General features: G+C 32.1%; 2 protein-coding genes across 5 annotated transcripts in view; both read left to right on the top strand.

Moving 5' to 3' along the window:
- The first annotated feature begins 2,816 nt into the window (after positions 1 to 2,816).
- On the top strand, positions 2,817 to 7,466 carry LOC130237833 (polycomb protein SCMH1-like). Its single transcript, XM_056468852.1, is given in 7 exon segments — positions 2,817 to 2,913; positions 2,997 to 3,067; positions 5,810 to 5,878; positions 5,880 to 5,948; positions 5,950 to 6,046; positions 6,821 to 6,909; positions 7,140 to 7,466. Coding segments are annotated over 7 exon segments (819 nt in total).
- Positions 7,467 to 19,379: 11,913 nt separating this feature from the next.
- Positions 19,380 to 24,159, top strand: part of scml2 (Scm polycomb group protein like 2) — a 60,791-nt gene continuing 56,011 nt past the window's right edge. For 2 of the 4 annotated variants that reach the window (XM_056468119.1, XM_056468122.1), the window contains exon 1: positions 19,380 to 19,454. The gene's annotated coding sequence lies outside the window, so the exon portion shown is untranslated. Of the gene's footprint in view, positions 19,455 to 23,820; positions 23,879 to 24,159 lie in introns of those variants that run through there. The other 2 variants (XM_056468121.1, XM_056468120.1) reach the window with 2 other exon arrangements.

The following is a 24,159-nucleotide window of genomic DNA, read 5'->3' as shown; positions in this document are numbered from 1 at the left end:
AACTGAGATGACTGATGACTGAGAGAGCGTCCCGGCTTTGATCACACTGACTTATTATGATGTCAAACAGAGGAAAAGCTTCTCTTACCCCAGCGCTTTGATTCTCTAAAGGTATTTGTGATTTAGTGATAATCTTTTTGCACTGTATGATGTTGGTGAATAAATCGAGCTCAGATGCCAGTAGGGAGTATAAAGTATAATCCCTGTCTTCCGTAATGCAGGAATATGGTTTCCGGGATGAGTTCATGAACTCGGGGATGAAACTGAATCTCTGCTTTGATAAAAGAGAAGACTGTTATTACAGGTCTATTATTAACACTGTTTTAAATGTAAGTTTAGGTTACGCTACTGTTCAAAAGAGGAGACTTTTTTTATTGTTGTGAAAGAGTTTGATGCTCAGCAAGGCTTTATATATATGTAATTATGTTATATATATGTAACTGTAATATTGTGAAGTTTTTATCAGTATATCAGTAACATAAAGATATCATTATGAATATTACATGATAATTAAATAATATTATTCATTTGTTTAATTAAGGTTTTATGACACTAGTTTTGTTAATTTTGCCTTACTAAAACATAAATAATGTAATAAAATCATACATTACATTTAATAAAAATAAATAAATTAATAATGTTTTTAATCAACATTTTAACATAAATATTGAAACACTGGATATTTTAATATAAGAAAAAAGCATATGAATGTGCTGATTTGCTGCTCAAGAAACATTGTTATTGTTATTAATATTATTATTATTGATTGATTGATTGAGAATTGATGGTTTTTATTATGTTTTAATATATTTTGGATATTACATTATATGTCACTACTATGACAGTATATCAGTAGCAAAGATATCATTGTTGAATATTCTACGATAATTGAATAATATCATTCATTTGGTGGTTTAATTAAGGTTTTATTACACTAGTTGTTAATTTTGCCTTACTAAAACATAAATAATGTAATAAATCATACATTTACATTTAATAAAATAAATAAATAAATAAATAAAGTCTTTAATGAACATTTTCAACATAAATATTGAAACACTGGATGTTTTAATACAAGATATTTATCTGAATGTGCTGATTTGCCTGCTCAAGAAACATTTCATTACATTATTATTATTATGTTATTGATTGATTGAGAATTAATGGTTTTTAATAAGTTTTAATATATTTTGGATATTACATTATATGTCACTATTATGACAGTATATCAGTAACATAAACATTTCATTATTGAATATAGGATAATTAAATAATATCATTAACTTGGTCATTTAATTAAGGTGTAATGACTCTAGTTTGTTTATTTTGCCTTGCTAAAACATAATGTAATAAAATCATACATTTATATTTAATATAAATTTATAAATAATTAATGTTTTAAATGAACATTTTCAACATAAATATTGAAACACTGGATGTTTTAATACAAGATAACTAACAGTACTGATTTAATGCCTCAAGAAACATTTCATTGCATTGTTATTATTATTAATATTATTATTATTTTATATCAATTTTGCTTATATTTTCCCAGACATCATGATCAGTTTTGTTCATAGAATTATTTAATGAAAAATAGATCATTTAAAAGAAACGCATTTATTTGCAATATTAATGTTTTTGTAAAGACAATACTCTCACTTTTGATTGGTGTAACTAAAAAAGTACTTAAAAATATTTTTAATAAAGCTTAATATTATTAAACGCAACACATACAATATCAATTTTTGTAATATCACAATATTATATTCAAATTCTTCACCCTGTAAAACAGAAATATTTATAAACATGATAAATACAGTTGAAGTCCTAATTATTAACTATAACTATTTTTTATTATTTTTATTTAATTATTAGAGAAAGATTTTTTCAACACATTTCTAAACATAATAGTAATAACTTAATAACTCATCTCTAATAACTGATTTATTTAGCTTTGCCATGATGACAGTAAATAATATTTTACTAGATATTTTCCAAGACACTTCTATAAAGCTTAAGTGACATTTGAAGGCTTAACTAGGTTAATTAGGTTAACTAGGCAGGTTAGGGTTATTAGGCAAGTTATTGTATAAAAATGAGAAAGAAAATATAGCTTAAAGGGGCTAATAATTTTGACCTTAAAATGGCTTTTAAAAAATTAAAAACTGTTTTTATTCTAGCCAAAATAAAACAGTTTTTTTAATAAAAAAAACTAAATAAAACAGAAGAAAAATATTATCAGACATACTGTGAAAATTTCCTTGCTCTGTTAAACATCATTTGGGAAATATTTAAAAAAGAAAACAAAAAAAAACTCAAACGGGGGCTAAGAATTCTGACTTCAACTGTATGTTTATAATTATAATACATCCTTGTTGAAAAGTACACAAAATACTTTTGTTGCGTGTTCAAACTACTGATGTAAAATGAGTCGAAATAATACAATTCCTACATTTAAAAAAAAAACAAATGAATGTTTCCTGTTCAATTCACCATTTGTAATAACAATTACGTCAACTTAAATGTTTTGTGTTGTGACAACATGAAGGAATTGTGTGGAACCCAGCATTTTACATTTGTACAGTGTACACCATTTATGACTTCTAAAAATGTGTAACTGGCTTTAATTGCACTTGAATCCTTATTTTCTTTCCCTATTTTTATGATTCATTCTTTTAGGTGGCTTATTAGGTGCTCTCCAGTTTCTGTCCACTTCATGTGTTTTTTCAGGTCATCATGGGAAAAACCCACCAGAAAGGTGAAACCTCATCTCACTTTGACCTTTTAGATTTTCAGAATTACACAACACATGTATGTTAATCTACCGTTCACTTTTTCAGACAAGAAAACACCATAAGGAGAAATCTGGGAGGAATAATGAAGATTCACAGCTTTCACAGAAGCTCACGGGTAAAAGCTCCTTATTCCTCAATCATTAAGCTGTAAAATAGTCCCACAGTGTTGATGCTGATGTGTGTTTGCTCATTCCTTAGAGGCGTTCAGCTGGGAAATGTACTTGCGAGAGACGTCGTCATGTCCTGCTTCCCCCAGCTGTTTCAGACAGGTACAACAAGCCCTTCCAGCTAATAATGAAGCTGTCCTGACTAACCTAACACTCTTTCACTGAATTAGGCTGCTGCCTAATTCAGTATGACCGTTGTGTTTGTTATTCTGTGCCTGGATACTAGAGCTATGCTTCATTTTGATTGCAGTTTAACTTTTGAATTTGAATAGAACGAGCAAAGAGGATGACGAATTTAAAAAGAAGTGGAATTAAAATGCAGGGAACACTCAAAAAGATATATAGTTGTTGCGTGTTCAAACTACTTATTAAAATGAGCTGAAACAACACAATTATTAAGATGTTGTTGCGAGTTAACATTAGTTAAATCGGTAAAGTTAACTTAATTAATTTAAGGTGGGATAATATGAATGAATTGTGTGGAACAGTGAATGTTTCATAATATGTTATCAATAATAAAACTGTAACATTATGCCATTAAAATGTCATTCAAAACTAAAGGGTCAGTAAGTATTTTGAGGAAAGAACAATTTATTATTACTATTATTATTACTGTTATTTATTGTTATTGATTGTTTTTTAAAGGACGTATTACTTTAGTCAAATATAACATTAAGGGCCCTATCATACACCGGGGCAAAAAGGCGCAAGGCCTGTTTGCCCTGACATGTTGCTATTTTCAGACCAGCGCAATCCTAATTTTCCCATTTTCCGCCACGTTGTTTAAATAGCTAAATTTATTTGCGCCACTTTGTGGACTCATGGGTGTTCCGGTCTAGTAAAGAGGTGTTGTTAAGGCGCATTGCTGGCGCGTTGCTATTTTGATGAACTGAAATAGACTCTGGAATAGATCAGCTGAGAGCAGGTCTGAAGTCCAGCGCAGAGTGTGTTAGTTGTGCGCCTCGATTACACATTGCTTAATACACACAGGATGTACGGCAATACAGAAATATCTTTACAAATGAAAAAGAATTAAACGATTAAATGTTACAAAAATTATTATTTTATACATAATATAAAAACCACTGCCTTCATGCCTTTTTCATCTCAGGGGGCTTTTTTTAGTTTATTCATGACTATTTGCTTTTGTATAATGTTGTTATTATTATTAGCAGTATTATTTATTATATGCATATTTATATTTGTTTTGTAAAAACAAGCTTAGATTTGTCCACCTGTCAGGTTTTGGACCATATGGGGCATAGCATGTGTGTTTGGATGTAACTCAGTTGTTTGAGCACACTCCAATATTATTGTTCATTTATTCGTTAGCTGGAAATTAGAACTGAATTTAGAAATAGTTCTGGCTTGTACAACACTGTTTCCTTATCCATGAAAGTAAAGAAGTAAAGTTAAAGTAAAGGCTGAATGGAGGAGGCTCGTTCTTTATCCTCACTGCAGATGGTCTGTTTAACTGTTTTCTCACTAGTGAAGTGTTCAGTTTTTCAACTTACAAAGTCAGCCATGTAAATAGCAAATGTGCCAAGGCATGGCACAACTGACTCTTAAGGGAACGGGAGATGAGACTATGATTGGTTTATACTCAAAGCACACCTATAAATCATTAAGAGAATAAGCTCAACCCTGTTAGACCATGCGCCGCTGCGCAAAGCATATTTTTCCATCCTTAAAATAGCAAAAATGGATTCGGATACGCCCCTAATGCTTTTGCGGCATGTGCTTTAGAATTTGCGCCTAGATCGTTGAAATAGAGCCCTAAGTTTTTATCTGAATAAATAATACATTTAGGTACTTTCTGTTCATCAAAGAATCCTAAAATGAATGACTGAGAATGCTAAGATAATTAGTACATTAGTTAACATTGCTAAAGAATTTTAATTTAAGAAATAAATGTTTATATTTGGTGTAATAATATTGATTTTCAGTCACAACAAATTAAAAATATGCCATTTTCAAGACAAGGAACACTCTAAATGACCATATTTTTTATTTTTAAATTGGAAGAAATACTATTAGACCTCTATAAAATAAACAAGTACTAACAATTACTATTATTTTACTATTAGAAATGCGTATATATAGTAAATAAAACTAAATAAATAAATAATAAAAAGCCTGAAAGTATTCACACCCCTGGCATATTCTGACTTAAAGTGTTGTTCAAATGTAAATAAAAGCTGAGAAATATTTTTTCTACAATGATGCCTCTTGTACATCATCTAATTATCTTAAAAAAAGTAATTTTAAGTCAGAATCTGCCAGGGGTAGCAATAATTTTGGCCTTTTCTGTAAATTTGATAAATTATGTTAAATTTGGATGAAATAATGTTCCAGCATCATTTAATATATCAGACATATTTCTATAAAAGAATCAACAATATACTACTTCTGACTTGCACCTATTAAATATATAAATCTTTTAATAAAACATATTTAGGGATTTTGTGTGGTATATAATTTCTTGTAATTACATTTAGTTACATTTAATGAGTTTCTTCTGTAAATCACAGTAACATGTATGACAGCATTTTCTTTGCTGAAGAACAAATAAACAGGACAAATTCTAATGCCTCTCTGTCTCTGTTTAATTAGTTAAATGGTTATAATTTTTTATTAGTGATGTTTATCATTGTTATTATTATTATTATAATGATTTTTTTAAATCTATGTATTGTTTTTTTTTTTTTGCCTGCTGAACATATTGCAGTGTGACTTTGTGGGGGATATAATGTAAGATCTGGTTTCAGATGTTTGTATCTCTAATAAAGTGTGTCAAAAGTCAAAGTCTCTCTCCTCTCTTTCACTCACTGTGTTTGTCTCCAGTCCAGAGTTCCTCCAGCTAATGATTTTGGAGTGGGGATGAAGGTGGAGGCCTGTGACCCGAGGAATGCCCTCCTCCTGGTGTATTGCCACAGTCATGGGTTTGATGGGTGTTCGTCTGCGGCTTCGGCTGGACGGCAGCTGACAGCACCAATGACTTCTGGAGGCTGGTGGACGCAGCTGACATTCAGCCTATCGGCACGTGTGAGAAGAGTGGAGACATGCTGCAGCCACCACTGGGTACAGTAGAGTGCCATTAAAAAAAAAAACTCGTTTTTTTACTACAGGATTATACAGTTGAAGTCAGAATTATTAGCCATCCTGAATTATTAGCTCCCCTGTATATTTCTGTTTAATGGAAAGAAGATTTTTTTAACACATTACTAACATAAAAGTTTTAATAACTCATTTCTAATAATGATTTTTTTTTTATCTTTGCCATGATGACAAATTAAACTTAACTAGGTTAATTAGGGTAATTAGGAAGCATTGTATAACAATGGTTTGTTCTGTAGGCAATCAAAAAAAAATTGCTTAAATGGGCTGATAATATTGGCCTTATGGTTTTAATGGTTTTAAAAAACGTTAACTGCTTTATCTAGCCGAAATAAAACAAATAAGGCTTTCTCCAGAAGAAAAAATATTATAGGAAATCTGTGAACAATTCCTTGCCCTGTTAAACATTATTGGGAATATCTGAATAAGAAAAAAAAAAAATAATAAATAAAATACAAATAAAAAAATCAAGGAGGGCAAAATATTTTGGACTTCACTGTATATTAAAGAATGTAAACACAAAGTAAAGTATTAGTATTTTTCAAATGTAATTCAAGATTTAAACATTGTGAAGTCCTGTTAAAATTGAATAAATTGATTTGATAAAGATGTAAATAAATTAAAAAGAGAAAAACAACAAACTACTAAAACAATTACAAAAAACTGAAATGTCACTATACTTATTTTACATTCTGTTCATGATCCATTCCCTGTTTAACACCACTTTCTCATCTTCAGGGTTCAGAATGAATGCTTCTTCATGGCCCATGTTCCTATTAAAAACATTAAGTGGTGCAGAAATGGCTCCATCTTCAGCCTTTAAAAAGGTAATTTCATTTTAAATCACAAAATCCAAATTAATAAGCTTTTCAGACATCCACAATTAACATTTTGAATAAATTAAAATATAAGCCATGACTTGATTGTAAACACAAATTCAGGCTTTTATAAATGATGATGATTTTTAACAACACTGTATTGTAAAAAAAAGATTTTTTTTCCTGATATTTTGAGCAATCAGCAGTCATTTCAGTATATGAATGCTCATTTTTTAAAGGAGCCGCCCAGGCCGACTCAGAACTTTTTCAAAGCGGGAATGAAACTGGAGGCGGTGGACAGAAAGAACCCGTACCTCATCTGTCCTGCGACCATCGGGGAGGTTAGAGGAGACAAAATCTTCATCATGTTTGACGGTTGGAGAGGAGCATTTGACTATTGGTGTCAGTTTGACTCCAGGGACATCTTTCCCGTGGGCTGGTGTCAACTGACCAATCACAGCCTGCAGCCGCCCGGAAACTGCTGTGAGTACAGACTCTTACCAATAGAGGGCGCTAAAATTATGTTTATATTCAGTGTGCATGGAAAACCAATGTACTGCATATAGTGCTGTTCGGCTTTATGAGTTTACAATCTAGTGTATTAACACTAGTTGGAAATAGATAAGAATTTTCTTTATAAAATGAAACTAAATTAAGGCAAGATTTTAAGGTTTTTTTCCATTATAACTTCATTTAGTATAATTTCATTGTAATTTAAAGCAGGTTTCCCACAAGTCCAAAAGCATGTGGTATAGGTGAATTGGGAAAGCTAAATTGTCCATAGTGTGTGTGTGAATGTGTGCATGGATGTTTCCCAGTGATGGGTTGCAGCTGGAAGCGCATCCGCTACGTAAAACATGCTAGATAAGTTGGTGGTTCATTCCGCTGTGGCGACCCCAGATTAATAAAGGGATTAAGCCGAAAAGAAAATGAATGAATGAATGAATCGAATTTAAAAAAAAGTCTCTTGAAATACTCTTTAAGGTGTTTTTTGTTGCACTTAGATTTGTCTATAGATTTAAATTAGAATATCTATTTTAAAGGTATTTAAAACATACATAAATCTACAGTATGTATATTACATAAATCTTCACTTCAGCAGCTCTTACATATAAACAACACTTCTGTATTCTGAAGGGTTTTCTTTTTCTGAGGGATGTATTCAAACAAGTTGCTTGATTATATATAACATTTTATTGTACACAAAATTGTGGAAATGTCTTTCCTGCTGTTCATAGTAGTTTCTGAATTATGAGGTGAAAAAAGAGATTCCCTAAATCCTTTCTATAAAAATCGGACTTTAAATGTGACTTCATCCAATGTTCAGATGAGGTTTTGTGATAGAATTGTATGCAAATGAAAGCATATTTAATTAAGTGGCTCATTAACATATTTTAGAAACTTGTGTTGGAAAACTTGCATTTTTACATCTAATATAATTAATCAGGGGTGGCGCAGTGGGTAGCGCTGTCGTCTCACAGTAAGAAAGTCAGTTGGCATTTTTGTGTGGAGTTTGCATGTTCTCCCCGTGTTGGTTTTAGTTTTAGCATGTTCACATCCAGTGTCTTGCTCTACATTTAAAATTTCACTAAATTAAGTTTAATGGAATGCTCTGCCTCTTTGTTTTAGATCTGTTTCATCCCTGTCTGTTTTAAATCTAGGTTGAAAACTTGCCTCTTTGATTTGGCATTTTGTCAATGAAAATGGTCTGTTTTAGCTATAATTTTATATTTTTTCCCTGTGATGTGTATGGTGCAGCACATTGGTCAACCTCTGGTTGTGTTTAATAGTGCTATATAAATAAAATTCACATTGACAAATATATTAATTTTTTTTTCTTCAATTCATGTTTATTTGTATAGCGCTTTTACAATGTAAATTGTGTCAAAGCAGCTTAACATAGAAGAATATAGTAAACTGAAAGTGTGTCAGTCCAGTTTTCAGAGTTTAAGTTCAGTTCAGTGCGGTTTAAATTTCACTACTGAAAATCCAAATACTGTAGAGCAAACACTCCCAAACCATGCAAGCCAGTAGTGACAGCAGCGAGGAACAAACTTCACCAAGTGAAGAAAGTGAAGGAAAAAACCTCGAGATGTATCCATTAGGACTGCACAATACTGTGAAACTCTGACATCGTGATATTTTATTTTGCTGCGATATATATTGCGATATGAATATAATTCAAGCTGATGATCTGAATATCTCTTTTTGGAAAGATTTCAATAATTTAGACCGACTGGGGTGATCAAGCCTTTTTCTATGCAGAGTGTCTGCATAAACTAGAATAAAAACAAGCAATAATTAAATAAATAAACAGTACTTTCTAATTTTCTGACAAGTCAAACTATATTCAGTTACAAAAATTTAACAATGAAATGTAAAATAAACAAACAAACATGGTCATCATTGCATCAATAAAAAACGATATTTAATAATATCTTTATCTTTTAATCTTTAACAAATAATCTAATCATGCGATGTGACTATTGCAGATACACACATTGCGATATCGATGCTTAAACAATAGTTCAGCCACACCTAATATCAGATGGCCAGAATGTGATAATATTTTTAAAAATTGTTAAAATATTGGTGTCTGTGATGCAGCAGATGTGATCCAGAGATGGTTGTGTACACCATCATTTTATATAAAATTCCCTTTAATGTGCAATATAGCTAAAAAGTGGTCATAAACAAATATTTTCTCAATTCAAATGAGCAAGTGGATTATTTGCTCTATTAAACATCACTTGTGAAATATAAATAAAGAATAAAAATATCAAATGAGGGTTAATAAGTTTGCCTTCAACAGCAAGTAATTCAGTTTGGATGCTTAGTTTTTAAGTATATCGATCAAACACATCAACAGTGATGTCCGAGGCTAAATGAGCGTGAAGCGTTAAACATATACAGCGCCTAAAACACACAGAAATCCCTGCATAATGGAACAAATAAGGACTCCGCATCTCCCAACCGCACGGCAGTCATTTCAATAAAAGCACCTCCTGCTGGTTGATAATACACCCATTTTTACCTTATTCTGAGTTAGTCTAGCGATGTTCGGCTGTCTGAAAATTCCTCCCAAACAATGAAGCAAATCTGCCAACTAGGCCACAAGCAATGCATTTGGAGAAACCCACAATTTTAAAAGAACCAGTTGCTAGGGAACCATGCCATATTACAATTGAAAATATATTTGTAAAGAAATCTCTCAACAAATGTACCGCTTAAAGAGTTTAAATGTGTTGTGCAACTCTTCTGGGAAAGTCACAGTCACAAGGCCCATAAAGGTTAAGTCAAATTTTTCCCTTGCGGTTAAATGAGAAACTAGCCTCACCTCTACAGATCATATTAACAGAAAGCCATGTGTTTGGGCATATACATATTTAACATTTCAAAAAAGCAAGTAAGCATGAATCAAACAGACTGTATAAAGGCACTGATATACTTTAAGTGAAATCAAAGAATGAACTGAGATGACACCATTATGCACAAAGTCAGGTCGTTTTGGAGTTTGTTTCAGGAGTTTGAAAACTGTTGGTCTACTGCGATAGCATAATAAGGTGGCTGTGGTTCAGTTTTAGAAATATGTCTGACCCTGGATAGAAAAACTATTCATAAGTGTAAATTTTTGGAAATTGAGATTTATATTAGGGCTGCATAATATATATCGTTTCAGCATTGACATGGCAATTTGATAGTTCACAATCACACATTGCAGGATATTCAATGTTGACTTTGTATTATAACTTATCATTTGCATGTGTTTTTGATGCCTGTGATTGTTTAACGATTTTAAAAACATTCAGGTATAAGAAATTGTACCGTTTGTGACCTTAACTATGATTAATTTTATTGAATTATTTTATTTATATCATTCAGTTACTGTACTTCACTCTCAGAAATAAAGGTACGTTAGCTGTCACTGGGGTGGTACCTTTTCAAAAGGTCCAAATTTTTACCTAAAAGGTCCAAATTAATACCTCAATGGTACATATTAGTACCTAAAAAGTACAAAAGTGTTCTTCTTAAAATGTTTAGGTTCTAACACATACTTTTGAGGTACCAAAATACACCCTTTAAGTTCAAATGTGTACGTTTTGAAAAGTTACCACCCCAGTGACAGCTCACATACTTTTATTTCTGAGAGTGTTGAATACTGTTAGACTCGGGAAACAATAAAACACTTTATTTCAGTTGTATCTCTTTCTTGATTGTATTTATAGATTGTTATGCATGAGAATACTCACAACACATGCTAATACAGAAACGCATTGCAAATAGCACAGAGCACAAACGTGCAGTGGTCCGTGGCCCGTTTACAGATTGTTTATTAGATTTTATGGAGATGCAAATAGTAAACATTAATTCATCAATCTCTGACTAAACATGTGCATGAAAATACTCACAACATGCAAATACATAATAGCACTGCAAAGAAGATCTGTCGGGGGACCCCAAAAATATTATAGATTGTTTATTAGATTTTATGCAGATGCACTCCCACTGCAGAATCATCCTAATTGATCTAACATAATGATTTCTTTCCAAATAGAGAAAGAAGTCATCTGGTGAAATTGTATTTATAGATAGATATATCGCAAAATAAAAAATATCGTGATGTTAGAATTTTCCAGTATTGTGCAGGCCTAATTTATATGTTATCTGAAAGCTGAATAAATACGTTTTTCTATTGGTGTATGGTTTGTTTGGATAGAACAATATTTGACAAAGTTGCAACTATTTGAAATATGGAATCCGAGGATTTAAAATATAAATAATACTGAGAAAAATCACCTTTAAAAGTTGTCCAAATTCCATTCTTAGCATTGCAGATTACTAATGCGTTTTTTTTTTACAAAATGTCTTCATGAAACATGATCTTTATTTAATATTCTAATGACTTTTAGCATGAAATAAAAATCAATCATTTTGACTCATATAATGTATTTTAGCAATTCCCAAATATGCAGGCATGCAACATAAGCAAAGAGTTTTGTGAGCCAGGGTTAGATTTATCATTGTAAATATTGCGCTTTAGATTTGTGAAATGTTGACAATAAAAGAGTCCTTAAATGAACAATTCATTGTTTTAATGCCCTTTAAACGTGAAAGAAATATAGATTTGACATATATAGATTATTAAGAGACATTTGAAATCTTCTCTGGTTAATTTACTCTGTTATTGAGGTCAGAAAACCAGGTAAAAATTGCCTAAGGAAAAATTGAAGTGCAATTGTAATTTAAAGCAAACTGAAATTTTATTTTTTATGTTTAATACTGTAAAGCTGCTTGTTTGAAGTGGTTTCCTGCATAATGTGCTATATAGTAAATGTGACTGAATAGAGAAGTGATTGCGCAACATCATAGCTATTATCAGATGCTTTCTTAAAGACACAGTCACCCAAAAAAATGAAAATTTTGTCATCATTTACTCACATGATTACTTGGTTCCAACCCTCTTTGAGTTTCTTTCTGTTGAACAAAGAAATGTATGCTGAATTTTTGTATTTATTTTTAATTCAACTTCAATGGCCACTTTCTTCCGACATTCTTCAAAATATCTTGTTCAGTGTTCAACAGAAGAAAGAAACGCATGAAAGTTTAGAATCATTTGTGTGAGTACATGGTGAGCAAATTTAAGGTTTTGAGTGAACTACCTCTTCTCACCTCCATCATTTTGATATTTGCTATAGAGAAAAAAAATCACTTTGAGCATATCAGGGCCTTGACATATTTACAGAGAACTTTCTTCAGCACTACTTAGCATGCTGACCAACAGGTTTCTGCAAAAACGTGTCTTACCTTGTGTCTGCATTTCAGGACCACCCCATAGGCTCCTATGTAATGACAAAAAAAAAAAAAAAAAAAAAAAAAAAAAAAAAAAGAGTTTGATTTGCAAATCTTAAAAGTATCATAGATGCTTATTCCTCATCAACAAACAATATCTACAAAAGATGCGCTCACCCTCTCCTACAATCCCAAGGACCTCAAATTTATTCATCACATTACCGATGTCAGGAATCTTCATGAAGTCAAAAGATGCCGAGGTGGTGCATGTCTGGGCTGAGAGGAGCGGAAGGCCAGAGGACGGGGACAGGAATCGCTGCTCAGACAGGTCATTGCAGCAAAAATCTGCTCCCGGTTGGTCACAATGCTCTTCTCATAATCCACGCACACACATACTAGTACACTATGCATGCACACACGTTTGCTCACCTGAGGAGGAACAGAAGAGAGGTCAAACAGAGTCATTCGTGCAGATCCAATGTATATTTTGCATGCATATGCATCGAATCAGTAGCACGGTTTAATGCATATTTTATATGTATGTGCATGGAATGACATGAGACAGGATGTGTGTAGGATTGTCATGATTAGGTTTGTCTGAAGTGATAATAAACAAGTGCCACAGTTCTTCAAGACGCAGCATCATGAATTTCCCAATAGTTTTGGGAACAGCAAAACAACATAGCTCAGTCTGAATGAGAATTACAGGTGGGGTGAACAAGGACAGAATCCTATACCGAGCCAGAAGTCAGTGATGTAATGTGTTAAAAACATCATCTCAGTTACCTCAGCTGTGCGACAGGTATCATCTGCGTTGCAATTATGGCCAGAACCCGTTGCATTAGCACTCGTATGCATTTCCACATGCGTTTCGCAGGTCACGTCGTGACGCCGACATCTCCTTGTATGTTTGTGCATTGAGCATAAAAGCGGCGCATGTCTGCATCTGATGTGTTGTGCGGTATGCGCGTGCGTAAGTATGTGTGTGAGCGCGCTCGAAATATTCGTAGGTGGATGAAAGTTCTATCATTATTTAAGCATCTTATCTACCTGACAAGCATCAAGAAATGACTGATAGCCCACACCACTCACACCCACTCTTAAATGAACAGTAAAAAAATATGATGAAGAATGATGAAAAAAAAAAATCACAACCATTAGTACAAAGTAGCCAGGCAAAATAAAGACGATTTACGTAATTAATACTGTCTTAAACCCATGACATAATTAACAACAGCTGACTTCGGTCTCCTGGAGTGTGTGGGTAGGAGGTGTGCGTGTTTGTCCGTTCACATCAGCGATGTAACAGCCACAAACATCTAACATCAAGCGCACAAACCAAGCACAGCGATAATACTGTACATTACCGGAAAAGAGCCACAACCGAAATACTTACTTATATCCAAGACGACGATGCGCAAACTGTCCTCTCGCGTCGCCAAGTAACGATGTTTTCATTTTCACCTGCAGTGGTAACCCATCATCACAGCTGCAACAGTATCCACCTTCATTCTGAGCCATTGACAACCTAACAACGCGAAATTACTAACCGCAGTACGACGAAGGATCGGCTCATGAATATTAAGCACGTATCGCTAACGTTTCCTGCTATCCGTGCGGACTCGTCCAATCAGCTGACTGGTTAATATTCATGAGCCAGACGTTCGCTATAGTAGGCTTTATAAATGAGCGACCAGGCGAAGCGGCACCAAGCTGAGTGAAGTGGCGGACTGTTCACACCAATAGCGGCCGAACCAACCCCTCCGCGGCCAATCGCGACGGAGGAAGCCTCAGAATGGTCCAGAAGAAGCGAAGGGTTCGGTTGAGAAATGATAATATGCGTTCCTGCTCGGATGTGTTACATTTCATACATGCATGCATCCAAATTGATGTTCTCTTTTGGCGAGGTTGTTTGTGTGTGTGTGGGGGCTGAGCTGAAAGATCAATTCAACAGACAGATCACACTGTTTATTCTGCTGAGATGAAAAAGAACAGCACGTAGAAAGAGAAAGACTTCGTAAATTATGACTGAATTAGTATTATGCATATTAGGCCTACTATCTATCTATCTATCTATCTATCTATCTATCTATCTATCTATCTATCTATCTATCTATCTATCTATCTATCTATCTATCTATCTATCTATCTATCTATCTATCTATCTATCTATCTGTCATTTGAATATTTTTTTCTTATGTGGGTTCTGTAGATAAAATATTTCATAATTATAGTAGGCCTATAGAGAATAATAGCAAATTGCGGAAATATGTCACTCTTAAACTTACATTATATGCAAAGATGCTGTTTGTCCCAGAGAAATAAACTTAATAAAAAAATAGAAATAAACTAGAATTTAATGGATACTTCAAAACTCTGACTGCATGAAGTGATTGTTGGTGAAAAGCGCATGGTGCCATCTAGCGATTAATCATGATTGAAAAAATGGAATGAGAAATAGAGATAACTTACAAGTAAATTAATGAATAATATTTCTTCAAAACAGGGGAAGGGTATTACGTTTTTTTTTCTTTCTTTTATTTTTAACAATTTAAATGTTATATAAATCAAGTTAAAGGGGTTTGCATTACAACAATAAAATAAACATGGTTTTATTTTTCACGTTCAGTACAGTTTGTCCTGTTTATTAAACCTATCCTATGTTTTATCCATTTGCCACCTTTTAATTTCAATAAATATTTCAATAAACACAGGTCAGAATAAACATGTTTAATTTTTTTACATTGTTATATCTGTTACACTAAATGAATATGAATCTATATTTCAACTATATTTTGACACATTCAAGTACATATGGACAAACCCAGCGTTGGGTTAAATATTTTTGAAAATAAATTATATGCTATTTATATAGTTTTTGTGAATTAAAAATTAATTAGTAATAATTTTATTCATGTTTTGATTAAAAATCCACCTTATGAAGCACCCACACCTCATATTTTTACTGTTAAGTAATGTAGAATTTTTTTATAGTTATGTTAATGATTTATTTGATCTGCAATGATAATTTTGTTATATATATATATATATATATATATATATATATATATATATATATATATATATATATATATATATATATATATACACACACACACATATATATATTTATATATTTAAATTTATATATTTAAATGTCTGTAGTTTTTAGTATTCTATTTATTTTAAAATGGGTTATTTTAGTATCACACAGTAACCACTATTAGATCTATCTATCTATCTATCTATCTATCTATCTATCTATCTATCTATCTATCTATCTATCTATCTATCTATCTATCTGTCTGTCTGTCTGTCTGTCTGTCCTGTCTGTCTGTCTGTCTGTCTGTCTGTCTGTCTGCCTGTCTGCCTGCCTGCCTGCCTGCCTGCCTGCCTACCATTTGAATGATTTCCGTTTGATCTTCAGTTTTGTAGCTATAAAATATTTCTTAATTGTACTGTGTATTATCGGAATATAAAGAATAATAGTAGATCTTTAATAGCGAATAGAGAATAATCTTAAACCTACATTATATGCAAAAACTCTAAACTAGAATTTAATGGATACTTGTAAACTCTGCATGACTGCATAAAGTGATTCTTAGTGAATGGCATGGTGCCATCTAGCGGTTATTCATGATTAAAAAATGGAATGAGATATACAGATAAAAACTTACAATTAAATTGATAAATAATATTTCTACAATACAGGGTAAGGATATTAAGTTCTTTCTTTCTTTCATTCTTTCTTTCTTTCTTTCTTTCTTTGGGTGTTTCCCAGTGATGGGTTGCAGCTGGAAGGGTATCCGCTGCGTAAAACATATACTGGATAAGTTGGCAGTTCATTCCACTGTGGCGACCCCAGATTAATTAAGGGACTAAGCCGAAAAGAAAATGAATGGATGAATGAATAAACGCTCAATAAAAGAGGTTTGCATCGCAACAGTAACAGTAATTTGGTTTTATTTTTTCCTGTACATTAAAATGTGTCCTGTTAAATTTTCTCTCAAATATTAATAACAATCATGCATTTTCCATTCACTTTAAAGAAGACACAACAAAGTTTAATGAATTGTAATGATAGTTTATAGGCTAACAAAAATCTTGTCAGCAGGGGTGTATTCAGTGATTAGGGGGCCCTAAGCAATTCCAGCTATAGGGCTCAACAGTCCTGAACTCTTTTATTTTTTCAAATCTTCATTCATTCATGTTTTTTTTGGCTTAGTCCCTTTATTAATCTGGGCTCGCCACAGTGGAATGAACCACCAACTTATCCAGCATGTTTTACACAGCAAATGCAGTTCTAGCTGCAACCCATCACTGGGAAACACACACCACACACACACACACACACACACACACACACACACACACACACACACACACACACACATATATATATATTTTAGCTTACCCAATTTACCTATAGCACGTCTTTGAAATAGTGGGAAGGAAACCGGAGCACCCGGAGGAAACCCACGCGAACACGGGAAGAACATGCAAACTCCACACAGAAATGCCAACTGACGCAGCCGAGGCTTGAAACAGTGACATTCTTGCTGTGAGGCTATTGTACTACCCACTGCGCCACCGTGACGCCACTTTTTAAAATCTTTAAAAACATATTAACTTTTTTTTCAGAACCTGCAATCTTTTCTATAATTTGTACATAATGCAATATCTACATTTTAAATAATTTGTTTTCTCAATGTGAAATTACAATGACTTCACTGCTAAATAAACCATTTTGTTTTTAAAACTAAATCCACATCTAATTTTACTGCTGAGGTTTTACTAATGGCATGTTCCACAATTTGGGGAACACGTTCACACAGATGTAATGATTACATTGACATTTTATTTGTTAGACTTACATCATAAAACATATGAAAACTATGTTATATATCATTTAAAGAAACTTCTACATATATTTATTAAGGGCCCACATATTTCCTGAGGCCCTAAGCGGCTGCTTACCTTGCTTATTGGTTAAGTTCAGACCTGCCTGTCAGGTATATTTAGAACATCAATCAAAACCATCATTTTAAACTGTCCTAGGTTTTATTCATTTGTCAACAAGACATTTTAGTCCTATTTCAATAAACACAGGTCAGAATAAACATGTTGTTTATTTCTGTTATGCTAAATAACAATGGAGCAAAGTAAACAATATGGACAAACACAACGTTGGGTTAATTATTTTCAGTTAAATATAAATAACACTATTTAGTCCAACAGTTGGGCTTGTTTATATTTGATCAAAGGTTTGTTACAACAACAGGGTTTTTAGTGGTAAAAACCCAGCTCTTATGGTTTCTGTCATCAATTGGTCAATTTGTAAATTTAATTGTATGCATTCAATTGACCTGCAATGATAATTTTGATATATATGCATACATATACACACAGTTGAAGTCAGAATTATTAGCCCCCCTGAATTATTAGCCCCCTGTTTATTTTTTTCCCCAATTTCTGTTTAACGTAGAGAAGATTTTTTTCAACACATTTCAAATCATAATAGTTTTAATAACTCATTTCTAATAACTGATTTATTTTATCTTTGCCATGATGACAGTACATAATATTTGACTAGATATTTATCAAGACACTTCTATTCAGCTTAAAGTGACATTTAAAGGCTTAACTAGGTTAATAAGGTTAACTAGGCAGGTTAGGGTAATTAGGCAAGTTATTGTATAATGATGGTTTGTTGTGTAGACTATTGAAAATATAGCTTAAAGGGGCTAATCATTTTGACCTTAAAATGTTTTTTTTTAATTAAAACTGCTTTTATTCTAGCCAAAATAAAACAAATAAGACTTTCTCCAGAAGAAAATATATTATCAGACATACTGTCAAAATGTTCTTTCTCTGTTACAATAATTAGGAAAGGGGGGGGGGGGGGGCAATAATTCTGACTTTAACTGTTATATATATGTATATATATTGTTTTTAAAAATGTCCGTAGTTGTTTATTTTATTTTATTTTATTTAAAATGGTTAATTTTAGTATCAGTAACCACTATTATATTTCATTAGTTTTTTATAGCTAGTAAATAAAATAGTTTTTGTTTTTTATTTTTATTACTATTATTTTTTTTTATTATTATTACCTATCTATCTATCTATCTATCTATCTATCTATCTATCTATCTATCTATCTATCTATCTATCTATCTATCTATCTATCTATCTATCTATCTGTTTAAATTGTTTTTAATGTAATTATGTATTATTATATGCTTTTTATTTATTTATAAAGATCGTTTTCTTGTTATATTTTATAATAACAAATATGATTTTATTTAAAAGATCAATACTTTGCGTTGTGTTTAAGGGCTGCCGTTTTATGGAGTATTAATTTATATTCAACATTATAGTAGGCTATATAACTATTTAGTTATAGATTTACAGCTTTATAGAGTTACAATTGTAGATTAATCCTTGTAATATCAGTAGAGTTATAGCTTCATAAACCTAGCCTATAGATACCCAAGATAATAATCTCGAAATAATATATTCGAAATACATTCTCAATTTCACTCGAATGTACTTCAGGACATTTCCAACAGCAGAAATATCTACAGCCTACAGGGTGTTTGGTTTTTACCAACACATTAGGATCTGCTGTTCTCCGCAGGTTCATTGATATAAATGTGAGGGCGCAGATGCTGCTGGACATGCGCGGATGAGCGTAACATGGCGGCCTGTATATCCGATGGAAAGTAAAACAGCAGCACAGCAGGACTGTCCGAGCTGACGCGGTGAGTAACACCACTGCCGCATCTTTAATATCTATAACGGTGTATTAATCAAGCTTGCAGTGTATTGTGCATGTAATTAGCTTGTTAGAGATGCCAGCGGCCAGACTGAAGCGGAAGGCGAGCGTATGTTACATGAGATGATGATGATGATGGTGATATTGAACGTGTTTTTTTCTCGCGTCTTTTTATTCCGTGCTTGGATTAAAGCCTTTGTGTAATTGACATGTGAAAAACTGTTTACATCGCGTCAGTAAGTACGTCAGATTTGTTCATGTGTTGTTATTAGCGTAATTACTTAACAGCACACGTTTATGACACCGTGGCATCTGTCCCACCCGTGACAGAAGGGCAATTCTCTGTTTATATGACACCCATTGTTACAGGGGGGGTTTACTGCACAGTTAAAGTTATCAAAACAATTTACTGGTAATATAATGAAACATTTCATTCAGTTAAGATTTTCTGATACACTCATTGTTTGTTTTCCTTTCAGTTAAAGCATTTTAAATAATTTATGATGCAGAATTTATGATGCATTTTTGTTTTCTTATATATGTTGATAACGAATATTGAATATATTCATTTAATTATAATATAAGAAGCTTCTAATAATAACAAAATAATAGGGATTTTTTAAATATTATATTTAATTACATGTTTATTTGACAGGAATTGCTTCAGTTATATGTCAGTTTCAGTATATATTTCATAAATACAAATATTGAATGTATTCATTTAATTATAATATAATAAGCTTCTATAATAATGTAATTATAATTTGCTAAACATTATATTCAATTAAATGTTTTATTTGGACAGGAATCGTCAGGAATTTATGTTTCTGATGCAGAATTCATATATTTTTTTATAAAATATATATTTTCAACATGAATCATACTTTAACATGGATATTAATCAACATGAATATTTCAATATAATATGATTGTTATGTAATAATATGGTTATTTTATTGAATATACTATAATTATTGAATATTTAATTCCTGCATGGATTTATTATAGTTTTTTTAACACTAATTATTTCAATTTGAAATTATTCTCAATTATGAAAAATACATCAAAATAATTTACTGATTCAGAATGAATGGTTTTTAATATATTTTCAACAACCATTTTCAATAAAATGTAATATTACTTTATGTCAATAATATAATAATATATCAGTAATATAAATATATAACTATTAAATTTATTCATTCATTCATTTCTTTTCGGCTTAGTCTCTTTATTAATCCGAGGTCGCCACAGCGGAATGTACCGCCAACTTATTCAGCATATGTTTTACGTAGCAGATGCCCTTCCAGTGGCAACCCATCTCTGGGAAACATCCATACACACTCATTCACACTCATACACTATGGACAATTTAGCCTTCCCAATTCACCTGTAATATGTCAATAATATAAATGTATACTTTTTTAAATATTACATCATTATTAAATAATATTATTGATTGATTCATTTACAGTTTTTCTCAGTCTCTTTGGTGCATTTCTCACAACACTATTTACATTTGCACAACAGTTAATGCATTTCTCAAAACAATTATTCATTTGTGCACATCATAACAGTTTCTCATTTCTTCCAACAAAATTAAATGCTTTTGGACATGCAGCAATTGCTTTCATACAACTCTCTTCTGTTTTATAACATTATCATTTGCTTATGTCATGTCAGTCAAAATTAACTTAACTTGTTAAATGCTGAATAGTCATTCCATATAAAACTAATAGTCCTCATTTCATTACTTGAGTCTGTACATACAAAAATGTTAAACTACTTGTCAAAATCTGTCAAGCTAATTTTATAAAAAAAAATCTTCAAATATTTTTTCCCCGCAAATGTATTCTAAATTGAACAATTTCATGAATGACTTATAGGCCTATGTATGTTGTGGGTTCAGTTCCAATATGTACTGCAATATTGTATACAGTTGTGCACAGCTCTACCCAAAGGGAGTTTATGTTTGTTGTAAATAAGGGTGTGTTTATTCTTTTGCACAATGCTGTGAATAACTTAGAATTGCAAAGAGCAAATGCAGTGAAAATGTGAAACATACATCTTCAGTGTCTTGTACTCCGATACCTCACTAAATGCAGTGATGGCTAACTTTACTGTAGTTTTCAAAAGGCTGTGCAAATAGTATATAGTGCTGTCTTGAGTAAACTGTCATAATGAAAACAGGACAAGCCATATGACTACAGTATCTTGTTTATAACAATGATGTCATACTTGCTTTTTAGGAATGAGCTCTCCATTTTGAGCAAGTGACACTCTTTTGTAGGTTATCAACTAAGTTTTGCAGTTTGCACTAATTGTTTGAGAAAGCATTAACTGTTGTGCAAATGTAAATATTGTTGTGAGAGATGCACTAAAGTGACTGAGAAAAACTGTATTTCATATATGAATTCATATTTTCAGGCATAATTATTGCATCACTGGATAGTTTAGAAGCTAATTATAATCTAGTTATATGAATAATGCAATATTACATTGTCAATAATATATCAGTAATATAATATATAATTATTAAACAACCTATGATAATAAATAATATTATTGATTTGTCAAGATTGTTTGATTTAGTTAAGGTTTTATGACACCAGTTGTTTGTATTATTCATTCATTCATTCATTTTCTTTTCGGCTTAGTCCCTTTATTAATCCGAGGTCGCCACAGCGGAATGAACCGCCAACTTATCCAGCATGATTTTATGGAGCAAATGCCCTTCCAGCCGCAACCCATCTCTGGGAAACATCCATGCACACTCACTCACACTCATACACTACAGACATTTAGCCTTCCCAATTCACCTGTACCGCTTGTGTTTGGACTGTGGGGAAAACCGGAGCACCCGGAGGAAACCCAAGGGGGGAACATGGGAATATTATATTATGTCAATAATATAATAAAATATCAGTAACATCAATTTATAATTTTTAAATATTATATCATAATTAAGAATATTATTGATTTGAATATTTAATTAAGGTTTTATGACACCAGTTGTTTGTATTATTTCATATTAATATTAATTCATATTTTCAACATAATTATTGCAGCACTGGATAGTTTAATATAAGATAATTAATATCTAGTAATTACTGAATAATGCAATATTACATTATGTCAATAATGTAATAATATATCAGCAATATAAATATATACTTTTTAAATATTATATCATTATTTTATAATATTATTGCTTCATTAATTTAATTAAGGTTTTATAACCCCAGATGTTTGTATTATTTCATATTAATATTAATTCATTTTCAACACAGTTATTGCATTACTGGATAGTTTAATATAAGCTAATTATTATCTAGTTATTATTGAATAACAATATTCAAGTAGTGGCAACATTTGAAGTGGATCAAAAAATTTTAAGACAATAATGGGTGATGTTTATAGTTTTTAGGATGACTTTGATGAAAGGTTTTGACCCACTTGCCAAATGTTGACCACGCTATTGAATGGCACGGTGTGGTGGGGTCAAGAGAAAAATCAATTCCTGCATTATGACACATGAATACAACATGAACATTTATAAGCACAACATTTTTTTAATACTTGCGCTGTAATTTTTTTAAAAAAGTAATTAAAAATGACTACAGAATATTCAAACAACTTCTTTTTTATCCTTTATACTTTTATTTTTTTAAATAAATCCATTGTGAAAAAGACTTAATAAATTCAAACAACTTCTTTTTTTATTCTTTATACTTTCATTTTTTAATACAGTTATTGTGAAAAAGACTTAATAAATCCTACTTATTATATAGAAGAGTAGTAATAGAAAGAATAAACCCCATCAGACCAATGCCTGAGATGAATAACAGCTCTTGACATTCACTTTACCTCATTCATCAGTCGATTCATCATCTCCATTTTCACCCCCTCGCTGTCTTAAAGCAGTCTTCTTTAAAAAGAAATCCCCCTGTCTGGGTCTAGTCTGGTCTGGTCTGGTCTGCGAAGGCCTTGAAAACACAGACAGACAGAGAGAGAGAGAGAGAAAGAGAGAGAATTTGGAGCTCATCTGTTAATGGGAGCTGCAGGAATCCTTTTCATGTGCCACTGCAGACTCCCACAAATGTACACCGGCTAATGACCTTTTTACGGCCAACTGGAATCTTTATGACAACTGCCTGAATGAGATTCACAGCTTCAGACTGAAGAATGAGGAGAACGAGAGGGGGAGAGAGAGAGAGAGAGAGAGAGAAGCCGTCTGCTTTCTAGACTGAAGTGGCTGCTAGTTTGTGAACATCGAAACATTGGCGCGACATTGAAAGGATTCTAACTCTATTCCTTTACAAGACAGACTTATTTGCCGGATTCTGTTTGGAATATTTTGGTTTCTGCATCATCTGGAGGTTTTGCTTGATGCTTTAGCGGGATAAGAAAGTAAGGATAAAGCAAAACTGCATGTTTTATTATTGCTTTGGGCCTGAAAACATCTTTAAAATGTACAACAATGGCTACATTGTAGTTTCAGGATGCCTGGATCTTGTTTCTATTTTGAAAACATTTTATTGTGTATTAGTGCTGCACAATATGTCATTTCAGCATCGATATCGCAATGTGCGCAACTGCAATAGTCACATTGCAATAATATGCAACATTGAGTCTGGATTATATTTGACCAGGAGGTGCGGATTTTCTTAAAACTTATTTTATATTAAATT

Source organism: Danio aesculapii, chromosome 11 (genome assembly GCF_903798145.1).
Source record: "Danio aesculapii chromosome 11, fDanAes4.1, whole genome shotgun sequence".
Lineage (NCBI taxonomy): Eukaryota > Metazoa > Chordata > Actinopteri > Cypriniformes > Danionidae > Danio > Danio aesculapii.
This window is presented reverse-complemented; position numbering and strand designations above follow the sequence as displayed.